The 15704-nt window shown below is 45.0% G+C and overlaps 1 protein-coding gene across 1 annotated transcript in view; it reads left to right on the top strand.

Moving 5' to 3' along the window:
* Positions 1-15704, top strand: part of KIAA0232 (KIAA0232 ortholog) — a 59631-nt gene that overhangs the window by 10946 nt on the left and 32981 nt on the right. The window contains 1 exon segment of the mRNA XM_036255024.1: positions 11696-11833. Within this exon segment, the coding sequence (XP_036110917.1) occupies positions 11696-11833 (138 nt within the window).

Raw genomic sequence — 15704 nt, 5'->3', positions numbered from 1 at the left:
GATAGGCTGCAAGGCCTGGGTGCAACTGCTGTGGAGGAGCAGCTGTGCAGGGGCCACCCCACAGAGCAGGACTTACTTCAGCAGGGCTCCAGTGCCCACCGAGTCCACCCCTTGAGTGTGTCACTTGTGGAGGTGGTTAGGTGGTGCTTTGATGTGATCTGAAGCTGTCCACCAGGTGTGCTGGGCTGGCTCTGGGGCCTCCTTGGTGATGCAAGTCAAGGTCAGCCACCATCTGTGTTCTGCCAAGGCCACCTGACCTCAGCTACAAAGTGATATACAGATGGCTGCTCCTTGTGCTGGGCTTGGAGGTGCCCAGGCAAGGCTAAGCTTTGAACCACGGCCAGCTGCTGCTAGTGCGGGGCCTGGGGCCACTTAGTGAGAGGTACAGGGCACACTGAGGCCAGATGCTGCTTGTTTGAGAGATTGTAAGAAAGTCTAAAGTGTGAGCCAAGACAGACCATTTGTATGGAAAAGCCACTGGGAACAGCTTAGGTGGGCCTGCAAATTTGGTGGGGCAGGGCCTCAGGGAATCACCAGGGCAGGACTAACAGTGATAGCCAGATTGATGGAGACTCAGCCCTGGGCGGAGCGGGGCAGGCAGCAAAGGAACGATGGCCTCTGCCAGCACTTTTGTCTGGGAGAAAGCTGCCACTCAGCTCTTTCCTGATGCCAGACAGTTCAGTTCCTCCCATATGTCCCTGGTGCCTTTCAAGCTGCTGCCGCTCAGAGGCCGTGAGTCCAAGTAAGTTTGTATATGGGGCCCTTTAAGAGGACCTGCCTGGGACTCAGCACCCCTCTGTCTTACTCAGCTCCAATCCCCACTGGTATTGACAGCCAGAAGTTATGGGAACTTCTTTTCCCAGCACTGGAACCCTGGGCTTGGGGACCTGGTGTGGGGCTGATACCCCTCACGCCTCATGTGGGACCTCCAGAGCTGAGATATCCCTCCCAGTTTTCACCTGCCACACCTGTGTGTGGGACCAGCTGGCTCTGCATCCCTGCCCCTCTCCCCGTCTGGATGTGGCTGCTGCTCTCAGCCCTCGCTGTAGGCTTCTCTTCAGCAGGTTGCGATGGTGCCAGACGATGGCTGTTCTGAAGTTTAGTTGTGATGCTGCTGTGGTTGTGGGAGCCTGTGAGCACCGCATTTACGTGTGCCACCATCTTTACTGGAAGTCCTTTATATGTCTGTTAATGCACAAAATGTTTAAATGGTCATGAAGCCCATTTTGGCTGTTTTTTCTTTTGTTGCCTGTGCCTGTAGTGTAGTATCCAAGAAATCATTGCCGAGGCTGGTGTCATGGAGCCTTGCCCTGTGTTTCCTCCAAGAGTTTTATAATTTTAGCTTTGACACATAAATCTTCGATCCATGTTGAGTTAATTTTTGTCTATGGTATGAAGTAGAGATCCACCTTTATTCTCTTGCATGTGAACGTAAGAGTTTTCGCAGCACCGTTTGTTGAAAAGATTGTCCTTTCCGCACTGAGTGACCCTGGCAGCCTTGTTGGAAATCATGTGAGCATGTATGTGAGGCTCTGTTTCTGGGCTTTCTGTTCTGTTCCACTGGTCTGTGTCTGTCTTTGTACCAGTATCATACTAGATGACGGTACTTTGTTGCAGTTTCTTTTTTTTCCCTTTATCCTCACCGAGGACATTTTTCCATTTTTTGTTCAGATAGAGTGGCAGGGAGAAAGAGGAAGAGAGAGAGAGATAAACATCGACGTGAAAGGGACACATCGAGTGGCTGCCTCTCGCACGACCCATCCAGGGCCGGGGACAAACTGCAACTGAGGTACGGGCCCTTAGCGGGAACCGAACCCGGGTCTCTCTGGACCGCAGGCCAATGCTGAAACCGCTGAGCCAAACCAGCCAGGGCTGTTGCATTTTCTTTTAAATCCCCTAATTGTATCTTTTAGCTCAGAGTCCATCATTCTGGAAAAGTAGCTGGATTGTTATATTACCTGTTTGTCCACAGGTTAAGTAAGAGTGCTCCCTGATTGCCAGGTGAGACTGAGCACGTGTGTGCCGCTCAGCCCACTTGTTACACACGTGGCTGCATACCGTGTTCCGTCACTCAGCAGACAGCCATCACCTGAACTTGGCACGTAAGGAATAGGGTTAGTGCTAGTAATAAACGCACGTTCACAGACTCCCTAAGATACCATAAAAACGTGGGTTTTTTATAAAATCCTTTCATGAAAGAGAGAAAATGTTTTGAATATAAACATCATATTTCATGCACATGTTAGCTTCTTTACTCACTGTGTCAGTGCCCGAGACGTGCTGGATGCTGGCAGGCGCCAGGGGTGCCGAGATGACTGGGGTGGTCCCTGAGAAGCGCCTGCCAGTTTAGGAAGGTGTGAAACCCTCTGGCTATGCAGAGCATGGGGCCCTGTGCATGACGACCAAGGCAGTGGGGGTCACAGGAGATGACACTTGAACCGGCTTGAAGGAGGAAGAAAGGAAGTCACAGAAACAGGAAGAAGCCTGAATTTGTGAGGCCAGAAGAGTATGGTGAGGGACTGGGAGGAGGTTAGACTGGGAAAGTGATTTTGAAAAACCTGATGTGCTGTGTTAAGGGACTTATGTTTTAGTCCCGAGACAAAAAGACCCCTTGCTGTATTTAGCAGCAGTGCAAAGGGCGAGCGTGGCGGTGAGTGGCCGGGTGGGCAGTGAAGGCAGGAGGCCAGTGAGGGCTCTGTCACTGGGCTGGGACCCAGCAGGAGACAGAATGGATGCAGTTAATGTGAAATTATGCTTGTCTGATTGGAGCCACTCGCTTTGCTGCTGTTGTTGATCCTCAGCCGAGCATATTTTTCCATTGATTTTTTTTTTTTAGTTAGAGTGGAAGAGAGGGAGGGAGAGAAACATCGATGTGAGAGGGACACATCGACTGGTTGCCTCCCACATGACCCTGACCAGCGCCGGGGACAAACCGAAACCGAGGTATGTGCCCTTGATCAGAATTGAACCCGAGGCTCTTTGGTCTCTGGGCCGACGCTCTAATCACTGAGCCAAACCGGCCAGGGCAGAGCCACTCTGTTTTAGAGGCAAATTGTAGTTCTTTTGAGCAATGAGAAGTAGATTTATTACTAAGGCCTTTCTTTAATTTCTAGTTATATCTTTTATTTACTAGCAGCCAAAAATTGGCTTAAACTGGGGAAAGAAGTCTTATATAACTAAAAGTTCCAAAGTAGGGCTAGCCCCAGCCTGGTCCACTCTGAGCTTCACATCGACATTTAGGGCTTGTGCCCCATCTCTGTCTGCCTCCCTATCGGCCGGTTTGCAGCCAGCTCCTTGGGGATAGAGAGCAAATGACAATGAGTGCAACATACTTTTTTTCCACATACTATTTGGAGGATGTGTTCCCTACATTCCCAGGGCCCCCCTCCCCCCCATTTCTGATTGGTCACATGCCTCTCGCTGAGCTAATCTTGAGTTAAAAGGATAAAACACACTGATTTGCATTAAGCCAATTGGAACCCAAAGATGGAGTGGAAGTTGTCCCATTCAGACACATCATGGTTTGGTTTTCCAGAATGCTCCTGACGGGAGGGTGTGGGAGGGGCTGGGTGCCGAGTGGCGAGCAGCAGACTCCCTGACACCAGCTGCATTTCCGGATGTCATGTTCTTTCTTCCTCCAGCTCCAGTTTCCTTTTTGATAAAAGACAGCAAGGGAAAGTCAGTCAAAACTGTAGCCTTATGTTACCTTGCAGCAGTGTCTGAAGAAGTTCCTGGTAGATTCTCAACGCTGAGATCTTTAGCCATATCTTCTTTTGTACTTGGTAATTGTGCTCTCTTTTTAAGATTAGGACTTTGCAAAGTCATACTTAATTTTACTGCGTTTCCTGGGTGAACATCTGGCACATGTCTAATATTTTATGCTTATGTCTAGTGGCTGTTAATTACTACAGCACAGGAGATTGAAAGCAGTGAAATAGAAACACCTGGAACTTTTTTTAATCCTCACTCGAGGATATTTTTACATTTATCTTCAGACAGAGTGGGAGGGGGGGAGAGAGAGAGAGAGAGAGAGAGATGTCGATGTGAGAGAGACACATCAGTTGGTTGCCACCCACATGACCCCAACCGGGGCCAGGGCCAGGGCCAGAACTACAACTGAGGTACGTGCCCTTGGCTGGAATTGAACCTGGGACTCCTTGGTCCACAGGCCGACGCGCCAACCGCTGAGCCAAACTGGCCGGGGTGAAACACCTAGAACTTTAAAGAAATATCATGTTCTTTTAAGATCTGATTATTAGTTCATTGTATTGCTTAAATAAGTGATAATACATTCACATAGTACATGAAGCCAGAAAAAAAATAGAATAAAGAAGCTGTCAAATATAATAAGTGGAAAGAGCAGAATGCAGTTATATCTGTTTTTTGTGTAGCTTTTGCTACAGACTTGATTTCTTTTTTTAAATTGATTTTAGAGAGAGCAAGGGAGAAGGAGAGAGAGCTAGAAACATCGATGAGAGAGAGCATCAATTGACTGCCTCCTGGACGCCCCTCATTAGGGACTGGGGACTGGGCCCACAAGCTGGACATGTGCCCTGACCGGGAATTGAACTGGTGACTTCTTGCTGCATGGATTAACGCTCAACCACCGAGCCACACTGGCTGGGCACAGCGTGGTTTCTTAATGAACCCAACCTAAAATTATAAGGTAAACTAACACTTATATGCAAAATTTATAATGCAGTGAAGTCATTCTAACAGCTGACATTGTTTGAATCACAAATAATATCAAGTGGCATTATACATTTTTTATTCTGACAAAAATTAAAAGAAGCATATTCTGATTTCCTGCACATGTGCAGCAGTGTGTTGTTCAAGCTCAAACTGCAATTCCAGCCACATTTTCACACCTGGACACGGCAAAGGCAACACCTGCATCTCAAACCCACCACTGCTCGGTCGAGACGCTTCCCCTGACTCTCGCCTGTGAGCGATGAGTCTGCAGCACAGTGACAAGGACGCTGAAAGGCGACTCTCAGACTGGGTCCAGCAGAGCTTTCTGAACGCCTTCTGAGGATTGTGTGTTCAGTTAAACTCATGCCCGGGTTTACCGTCAGTCTCTGGCAGTATCTGAGTGTGAAGACATTTTCAAAGATGAAATACATAAAATCTTCCTATAAATCAGCATTAACAGGGCAGTTAGGTAAGAACAAAAAGACATCCAGATTGGAAAGGAAGAACTGAAAATATCTCTTTTGACATACAACATGGTCTTATGTATAGGAAATCCTAAAGAATGAAGTTAAGACAATTGTATTTACAATAGTGTCAAAAAGAATTAAAACACTTGGGAATAAATTTAACGAAAGAAGTGCAAGACTTGCACACTAAAAATAAAGAATGTCATTGGAGGAAACCAAAGAAGACGTAATAAGTAGAAAAACATCCCTTGTTCATGATTGGCAGACTTAATGTTATTAATACTCTCTCAACTGATGTACAGATTCAACCCAATCTATGACAATTTCATTTGCCTTTGTTGCAGAAATTGGCAAGCTCATCTTAAATTCATATGGAAATGCAAGGGATCCAGAATAGCCTAAAAAATCTTGGAAAAGAGATAAACCAAAGAACTTATGTGCATGTATGCATAACCAATGGACGTAGACAACAATGCTGTGAGTCAGGGCAGAATCGGGAGGAGGGTGTCAATGGGGAGAAAAAGGAGAAACATCTGTAACAAAAATTAATATAAATAAATAAATTGAATAAATTAATAACGCATAAAATAAAAAGGACTCACAGTTCCCAATTTCAAAACTTACTACAAAGCTCCAATAATCAGGACAGTTTGTTATTGAGAGTCTAGAAGTCTTTATGATAGTTAGTTGGTTTCTAACAAGACCATTCAATGGGGAAAGAGCAGTCTTTTCAACACAGGTGCTGGGACAGCAGGTCAGCCACAGGCAGAAGATTGAAGGTGGACTCCTACATCATACACCTGCAGATATGAACTCAAAGTGGACTGTAGACTGAAATGTCAAACTATAAAACTTAAAACATAAGAGGAAATCTTTGTGACTTGGACTAGGCAATGGTTTCTTAGATATGACCCCAAAGCACAAGCAGCCAAAGAAGACATTGATACGTTAGACTTGATCACAGTGAAAACCTTGTGTGCTTCCAAGGATGCCATCAAGAAAATGAAAAGACAATTCATAGAGTTGGAGAAAACATTTACAAGTCATATAGCTAATAAAAGATGTGTATTCAGAATAGAAAATATAAAAATGGACAAAAGATTTGAATAGATATATGTCCAAAGGACCAATAAGGTCATGAAAAGATGCTCAACATCATTAGTTGTTAGGAAAATCAAAACCATGATGAGCCACTTCACACCCACTAGAATGGCTAAAATAAAAAACACAGGCAATAACAAATGTTGGTGAGGATGTAGAGAAATGGGAACACTCCTACACTGCTGGTGCAATTGTAAAATGGGGTAGCTGCTTTCAAAAATAGCCTGGCAGTTCTTCAGAAGGTCAGAGTTACCGTGGGACGCAGCAATTCTACTAGGATTGTAACGAGAATTGAAAATATATGTCCATACACTTGTATATGACTGTTTATAGCAGCATTATTCATAATAGCCAAGAGGAGGCAACAGCCTGAATGCCCATCAATGGATGAATGGATAAACATAAGGTGGTACATCCATGCAAGCTGTACCGATACATGCCACAACATGGGTGAGCCTCCAGAACATCCCACTGAGTGCAAGAAGTCAGACACAAAAGGACATTCATCATATAATCCATTTATAGGAAATGTCCAGAATAGACAGATCCACAGAGACAGCAGATTGGTAGTTACTGGTGGCTCAGGAGAGGAATGGGAAGTGTGTGCTACTGAGGACAGGGTTTCCTTTGGGGATAATAAATGTTCTAAAGTTAGCGGTGATTGTTGCATAACCGCGTGAATTATTCTAAAAACCACGGAATGGTACACTTTAACAGTTTAAATTTTATAGCATGTGAAGTATGTGTCAATAAAGCTATTATTTAAAACATGAGCATTAACAAACGACCATTTGTAACTGATTTTGATGACAGAGAACACGAACTTTGAGCCCTGATTAAGCGAATGTTATCTCACCCAAAAAGAATTCCATTCTTCTTTTTAGTAGACCTGTGTTACAAAAAATGGTACTGAATCATATTTTGAATTCTATCAGTAAACAATTTGAAAATTTATTTTCCCTCTCTCTCTTTGGTAAAAGTACCTTCATTGTACCCTTGATTTATCCTCTTGACCTATAAACTTTTTTGTTTTTTTTATTCCTAACCAGGGGATACTTTTCTGTTTATCATCAGCTAGAGTGAGTGGGAGGGAGGGAGAGAGACAGAGAGACAGACAGAAACATCAATGTGATAGAGCCACATCGACTGGCTGCCTCCCTTGCGACTGGACCAGGGCCGGGGATGGATTGCAATCGAGGTACATGCCCTTGACCGGAATTGAACCCGCGACTCATGGGTCCGTGGGCCAACACTCTAACTGCTGAACCAAACCAGCCAGGGCTTGACCTATAAAGTTTAAAGTATTTACTATTTGCCCTTACGGAAAAAGTTTGCCGTCCCTTGCGTCAGCTCATTGTTTCTGCCTGATATTCCCCACTCACTGCACCCCCATGTCTGTTCTCTAAGACTGCGCGCTCCTGACCGTTCCTTCTGTGGGCAGCCTGTGCTCCCCAACCAGGCCAAGGGAAACGTGTGCTCCTCCCTTCCGAGTGCTTCCCACGGGCCTTCGGAGCAGAGCCGTGCCGCGGTTGTTTGCTTCCTGCTCTTATTTCACACTGGGCTGTGGGCCCTGGCAGCAGGGCTGGGCTTGTGTTCATTCTGACAGTCCCTGGGGCCACAGCGAAGACACTGAAATGGGTGCTGGACGCGTGGACGAATCCACGTGTGAGCAAAGGCATGCCAGGCAGGAAGCAGAGCGATGCCAGGTACCTGTTCCACGTGGTGATCTCCAGGAACTCTTCTGATTCCTCTGTTCTTAACTTGTAGGTTTTCCTTTTAAAAACAAATGAAGCCCTGGCCGGTTTGGCTCAGCGGTTAGAGCGTCCGCCTGCGGTCCGGAGAGACCCGGGTTCGGTTCCCGCTAGGGGCATGTACCTTGGTTGCAGTTTGTCCCCGGCCCTGGTTGGTCGTGCGGGTGGCAGCCACTGGATGTGTCCCTTTCACATCGATGTTTCTCTCTCTCTCTCTCTCTTCCTCTCTCTCCCTCCCACTCTGTCTGTACAAAAAATGGAAAAATGTCCTTGGGTGAGGATTTTAAAAAAAAACAAACAAAAAAACAAATGAAAACTTTTGACTATTAAAAGAATCTGACCTAATTATTTATTTATTTTTTAAATCCTCACCCGAGGACATTTTTCCATTTTTTGTTCAGATAGAGCAGGAGGGAGAGAGAGGAAGAGAGAGAGAGAGAAACATCGACGTGAAAGTGACACATTGAGTGGCTGCCACCCACATGACCAACCGGGGCCTGGGACAAACTGCAACCCAGGTACGTGCCTTTAGTGGGAACCAAACCCGGGTCTCTCCGACCTCAGGCCGACGCTCTAACTGCTGAGCCAAACCGGCCAGGACAAGAATCTGACCTAATCACAAGAATCATAGTACCCTGCTCCTGCTCACCACAAAAGCTTCTCAGTAACCTCTCAGTACATTTCTCTTAGACTTTTTTTTAGCTAATCCTCACCTGAAAATATTCTTCCATTGATTTTTTTTTTTTTTTTTTTTTTTTGAGAAAGTGGCAAGGTGGGAGAGAGAGAGAGAGAGAGAGAAAGAAACACACCAATTGGTTGCCTCCTGTACGACCCCCAACCCAGGCATATGTGTTTGACTGGGAATCGAACCCACAACCTTCCGATCAGAGGGCCGATGCTTCAACCACTGAGCAAAACTGTCCAGGGCGCCCTCAGAGCTTTTAATGCACACTAAGGGAGTATGAGTGTGTGTGCATGGGTGTGCATTTTAACCAGACATGAGATCACACTATTGTGTAAACTACTTTGCTTATACATATTGTGGGTAGCTTTCCATGTGAATAAATATGCTTATAGTCTCTTTAGTGGTTATAATACCTTATCGCCTGGATGAATAATAATTTACCAAATCTTCCTCATTTGACGTTTAGCTTGTTTCTGCATTTGCCATCACTGTAGCTGACTTTGTGCACACCTCGGTGACTTTGGCCGTAGGGTAAAGCCCCAGAAGTAGAATTATTGGAGTGAAATTACATGTGCATGGTCAAGATTTTTGGTAATGTTGTCAGACTGCCCTCCAGAAGGACTGGCTGCATGACCATGTGGATTGTTTAAGTCCTGTCTGTATAGTAAAACTTGATTGGGACCTTTGAATGTGTGTTACTTCTGCTGAGCTGTAATGTGACCTCCGTGGGGACACGTGTTTATAACGCTCAGTAAAGTTGAAGAGCCTGTCTCAGCAGCTCGAACAGAAAGGAGTCCTGTTCATTATCATACAGTAACTTTTCTACCTGTTTTACGTTCTGTGAACAACAGAGAAAATTAGACCATTTTTCTCTGCTTTCAGAAGCTTCGAATCTGCATTGTTATGGTTCTGTCCTCTGTTCCTGCTAAAGGACAAGCCCTATCTCCAGAAGATATCATTGATAAGAAACGTCAGGTTTCAGGTGTAGTCCAGCCAAACATGTCGGACAGGTGGACATACACCGACAGTTCTTTCTTGGCTCTCAAACACCTTTTCCCTTGGAAAAAGGAATGGACACCACTCAGCCAGAAAGGATGTTTTTTGGTTCATTAAATCTGCAAACATGCCTAAGAAATTAAGTAAGCCCTGGCCAGTGCGGCTTAGTGGTTTCTTGGTGCTTAGCCCAGTACCCAGTCATGGGCTCGTACCTGGGTTGCAGGTTTGATCCCGGACCCAGACGGGGGGTGGGGGTGGGGGTAGGCGTGTGGGAGGCAACCAGTCGATATGTCTCTCACATCAATGTTCCTCTCTCTTTCTCTCTTCCCCCTCTGCCTCCCTCCTTTCCAATCTCTCTACAAATCAATGGAAATAATATCCACGGGTGAAGATTAGCCAAAAAAGAAAAAAATTAAGTAAAAAGTTATCATTATGATGAGTGCAGGGAAGGATGGACCCTTCTTGCACTCCTGTCTGTTGGCATAGAAGTGTATTGTGTGGCCCAGCCAGTGTGGCTCAGTGGACTGATGTCCCATGTGCTGAGAGGTCCCAGGCCTTTCCTGGCCAGGCCACAGGCCTGGGCTGCACATCCCTGGTAGGGGGTGTGCAGGAGGCAGCCGGTTGATGTTTCTCTCTTCCCTTCCTCTCTCTAAAAAATCAATAAAACTATATTTTACAAAAAAGTATAATGTATTGAATTAAAGTAAAAATCAGGTTAGACAGTTGATGGTGTATGATTTGATCTTAAAGATCTTTTGAATGAATTATTATTATTATTATTGTGCTTTTTCTCCTTTATTTCATCTTATTCATTTGTATCTATTTCTTGAGGGTCCCCTGGAGGCCAGGTACTCTTCTGAGTAATTTTCTTTCTTTTTTTTTTTTAATCCTCACCTGAGGACACTTTCCCATCTTTTGTTCAGGTAGAGTGGGAGGGAGAGAGAGGAACAGAGAGAGAGAGAGAGAGAAACATCGATGTGAAAGGAACACATCGAGTGGCTGCCACCCGCACAACCGACCAGGGCCGGGGCAAACTGCAACCGAGGTACGCGCCCTTAGCGGGAACCGAACCCGGGTCTCTCAGGACCGCAGGCCGATGCTCTAACCGCTGAACCAAACCGGCCAGGGCCTGAGTAATTTTCTTAATATCGTCTCGTTGTCAGTCCACTGGTTTTCATCATAATTGATTAAATAAAGGCTTAAAAAAAAAAGACAAAACAAAGTAATTAAAAATATTAAATTTAAGAAGTCCCAGTCTGGGGAAATAGTAAACCTAACATCATGGAATTTTATGTAGTTAAAGAATTTGTAGTAACTTGGGGTATTGTTCACAATATAATAAGTCAAATGCAACATTATACAAATAGTGTGAATTCAACTCTGTGTTTTAAAGCATAAGAAAAAGACCACACGAAGCAGACCAGATTATTCTAGTTTTCACTGGGCAATAGTCATGGGTGATTTGCCTACTTTTTTTTCGACTTCTCAGATTTTCTTCAGATTTTTATAATGGGCATATAACATCAAGGGAAAAAATAAACTTTAAATGGCAACCTAAAATATTTTATATCTGGTTGTTTTGAGACTACAAGATGTAGAGATAGGGATTGGACTGTTAACCCTGAGCCTCACTGTTGGAGAGTAAGAAGTGTAGAAGGGAGGGCACTTCGCTGTGTGTATAGCTTTGGACTCATACCGAAGTTTAAATTATGCTTGACTTCACAGCCAAATGTGGGGGTTGCTTGTTAGCGTTTACCTTAAATATATGGGCCATATTTATTAAGATCATAAGTAATCCATAACCTCAGGAGTAGATGTCAAACCAGTGGATGATCCTGAAGTGCTCTGACCGACAGTGTTCTGTGGTCTCGTCCTCTGTCAGTTTGTACCATTTTATGAATTCATGTTTGGTAGGGGAAGGGATGTGCAAGTATGTGGAAAATAATAGCGTATGAAACTTGTTTTTTATGCTTGGTCATTGAAACTTGTCCAATCTATTTTAGGAGAATGACATCTTCCTGGGCTGGGAAAAAGGAGCTTATAAGAAATGGGGAAAGAGTAAGAAAAAGTGCTCAGATCTGACGCTAGAAGAAATGAAAAAACAAGCTGCCGTCCAGTGTCTTCGATCTGCTTCTGACGAGGTGAGTTTGCGCTGCGTTTCCGATGCTTCAGAGAAGAAAGGGACTGAGGTGTTGACAAAGTTTGTAAGTTAACATCTTGACCAAAAAAACTTAGAAAAATGAACTACTCATGATCTTACCACTGTAACATACACATTACTACCTTTTTTCTTTATGGTATTTTTAATATATATATATATATATAGAGAGAGAGAGAGAGAGAGAGAGAGAGAGAGAGAGATTATGAAAAACTATATATGTATAGTTTTATATAATATATCTTTTTTATATGTGTCATTGTAATTAGAGTATACATAAAATTTTATATCCTTTTTCCCCCCATTTAATATGTATTTCATCTTGTTAATATATTATCTTTATTCTTTCTAATGGCTAAGTTATATGTAGTTCATCAAATATTCCAACAACAATATAATAACAGTTCTGACATTTTAAGAACATTGTATTTGCTTCTGATTTATAATTTTTTGTATATTAGAAAATATACAATTATTTTGTTAATCTTTTTTAAAATTTATTTATTTATTTTTGTTACAGATGTTTCTTTTTCCCCCACTGATACCCCCCCACCCTCCCTAACCTGTCCCCAGTTTTGTTGTCCATGCATACATGCATATAAGTTCTGTGGTTTATCTCTCCCTCCTACCCCGTCTTCTGGGGATTGTCAGTCTGTACCCCACTTCCACGTCTCTGGGACTACCCCGTTCCTCAGACTGTTATGTTCATTATATTCCACAATTAAGTGAGATCATATGATACTTGTCTTTCTCTGCTTGGCTTGTTTCGCTTAGGATAATACTCTCCAGGTCCCTCCATGTCGTCTCAAAGGATAAGAAATCTTTCTTTCTTACAGCTGCATAGTACTCCATTGTGTAAATGTACCCACTTCTAGGAATATACCATAAGAAGCCTGAAACACCAATCAGAAAGAACATATGTACCCCCATGTTCGTAGCAGCACTATTTACAATAGTTAAGATCTGGAAATAGCTCAAGTGTCCATCAGTAGACAAATGGATAAAAAAGCTGTGGTACATATACACAATGGAGTATTTTGTTAATCTTTTAACATTTTATATAAAGTATTTCTCATGTCCTTTAGCATCCTGAAATAACAATAGTTTTAGAATACAGTCATCTATTTGAATTAGTACTGTGAATTCTTACTTTGTTACTCACTATAACATCTAATCTTTGAGATTATAATTAGAAAATTGTTTTGCTTTTACCATTCTACTTGAGATAGTGTAAAGTACCTTTAAAATGCAAAATTAAATTCAGAGGATTCATATAGGGTATCTAGAGAGGTTCCCTACCTCCAGAAACTTCTTTCTGAACTACGTTGTCTAAGGGTCTGGTGTTGAGATGACCAGCTTTGGCCCCCTGAGCATCTAGAAGTTATTCTGTCTGGCTACTGCCCAGCTGTGTGCTCTCGTCCTGCTCCGAGCTGCCCTGGAGAGCATGCGCCTCGCGTGGCCTCCAGCCTTGGAGCCCTCACCTCTGTCTTCCTTTTACGACTGCTGCTGGGGCAGGACTGGGAGCTGCCCATCTTTTCATCTTCGAGTGTCTCAGAGTGAGCACTGCATCACTTAGAAGGCACTGAATTTCTCTCCACTGAACTGCATGCTTGGTTTTTAAAGAGTTCCCCTTTTTCTTGTCCCTGTCCTCCTCTTCCCCACCGCTTTGATTTTTTAACTTCTGATTTCTTTTTTTTTATCCTAACCCGAGGACATTTTTGCCTTTATCTTCAGAGTGTGAGGGAGAGAGAGAGAGAGAAACATTGATGTGAGAGAGACACATTGAGTGGTTGCCACCCACATGTCCCCAACCGGGGCCAGGGACAAACTGCAACCGAGGTACATGCCCTTGGCAGGAACCGAGTCTCTCTGGACTGTGGGCCGATGCTCTAACCGCCGAGCCAAACTGGCCAGGGCAACTTCTGATTTCTTGAAGCTACTGCTTCACAGACAATGGGATGGGAATTTGAAGTTACTACTCATATGGCTATTTAGTTAGATACCATTTTATTACAAAGAGTAGGAACATAACTTTGTGTTTTTTTTTATCCTCATTCGAGGACATTTTTCCATTTTTTGTACAGACAGAGTGGGAGGGAGAGAGAGGAAGAGAGAGAGAGGGAAACATCGATGTGAAAGGGACACATCGAGTGGCTGCCACCCGCACGACCAACCAGGGCTGGGGACAAACTGCAACCGAGGTACACGCCCTTAGCGGGAACCGAACCCGGGTCTCTCCAGACCGCAGGCCGACGCTCTAACCGCTGAGCCAAACCGGCCAGGGCAGGAACATAACTTAGTTGAGAAAAAAGTGGGACTTTTTGCATAGAGGGTCTCATGGAACCAGGTGCAGGGAACGCATCGGCCTGAGGAGTGGCCCGAGCTGGGGACTGGATGACGGGCAGACACCCAGGCCATTCTCTATGATGACCCATCTGTGAGTCGCTCCTGTGCTTCTCTTCTGCCTCTGGGCCATCCCCCTCTACTTGAAGCCTGGCTTTCTTTTTTTTTTTTTTTTTTTTATCCTCACCCGAGGATATTTTTCCATTTTTTGTACAGATAGAGTGGGAGGGAGAGAGAGAGAGAGAGAGAGAGAGAAACATCGACGTGAAGGGACACATCAAGTGGCTGCCACCCGCACGACCAACCAGGGTCGGGGACAAACTGCAACCGAAGTACATGCCCTTAGTGGGAACCGAACCCGGGTCTCTCCGACCGCAGGCCGACGCTCCAACCGCTGAGCCAATCTGGCCAGGGCTGAAGCCTGGCTTTCTTAGCCTCGGCACACAATGCTGAAGAAGGGCCACGCAGCCTAGCTCAGCATGACCGCGGAAGGCTGCTCCAGTCTCCATACAGTTAAGCGAGTTGGCCTGGCCCTGGCTGGCACTGCCCAGTGGTTGGAGTGTCGGCCTGAGAACCAAAGGATCTCGGGTTGGGTTTCATTCACGGTCGAGGGTGAATACCTGGGTTGCAGGCTTGACCTCCGGCCCTGGTCAGGGCACATGTGGGAGGCCACCAATCAATGTCTCTCGCACATCAATGTTTCTTTTTCTGTCTCTCCTCCCCCACCCTTCCACTATCTAAAAATCAACAGAAAAAAATGTCCTGGAGTGAGGATTAAAAAAAAGGCAGTCTGCCTGGCTAGGCTTGGGCAGGAGTCCACCCCTGGTTTGAGAAGCTGCCGGGAGGGAATGGAGTGCCTGAGGCCCAGTCCTACGGCAGGGGCTCTGAGTGGTGAGCCACCCTCGGAGAAGAGGGGAGGGTGGACAGTTGCCCAAAGGTGGTTACTACATGGCACTGAAGGAAGTAGGTTGGTAAAGTAATTTGGAGATTTCAAAGGAATTTAGAGTGCAGGAGGTTTTTAAAAGTGAGAGGTTAGTTCAGGTAAATTCTTTAAACCATCCAAAGAAGCTGCTGAGTCATGGTTGGGCGAAAAATATGAGTGGGGGCTTTTGATCTGGGAAGGGATCTTATTTCTGACCCAAGTTACTGAGAAATGACTCTAGCCTTGGACTCGTGGTGGAGCTGAGTGAAAACAAGGCCGGCTGCAGTGCACCTTGAGAGGAGGCAGGTGTGACCCAGCCCGGCTCCTGGGTGGGCTGTAAGCCGGCAGTGGTGCCCGCAGGACAGGTGGGACCGCGCAGGCGGGGCGGTGGCTGGCGTCCCCGTTCCTGCACTGGGCTTCGGGGAAGCTTTCCTTGCCTGGCTGGCAGCGTGGGGTTTCTGTTTTCAGACCCAGTGAGGCATGTGTGTCTTATCTTACTCTTTCCTTCTTGTTTCATATTTAAAAAGTTACATTGTTTTTTCCTAGAAAATGATTATTTGTAAATCTTATTAAAGTCGGTGGAGGAAAT

The sequence above is a fragment of the Molossus molossus genome, unplaced genomic scaffold (genome assembly GCF_014108415.1).
Source record: "Molossus molossus isolate mMolMol1 unplaced genomic scaffold, mMolMol1.p scaffold_m16_p_1, whole genome shotgun sequence".
In the NCBI taxonomy this organism is placed as follows: Eukaryota; Metazoa; Chordata; class Mammalia; order Chiroptera; family Molossidae; genus Molossus; species Molossus molossus.
Note: the sequence above shows the minus strand (reverse complement) of the source record. Positions and strands in the feature narration are given on the sequence as shown.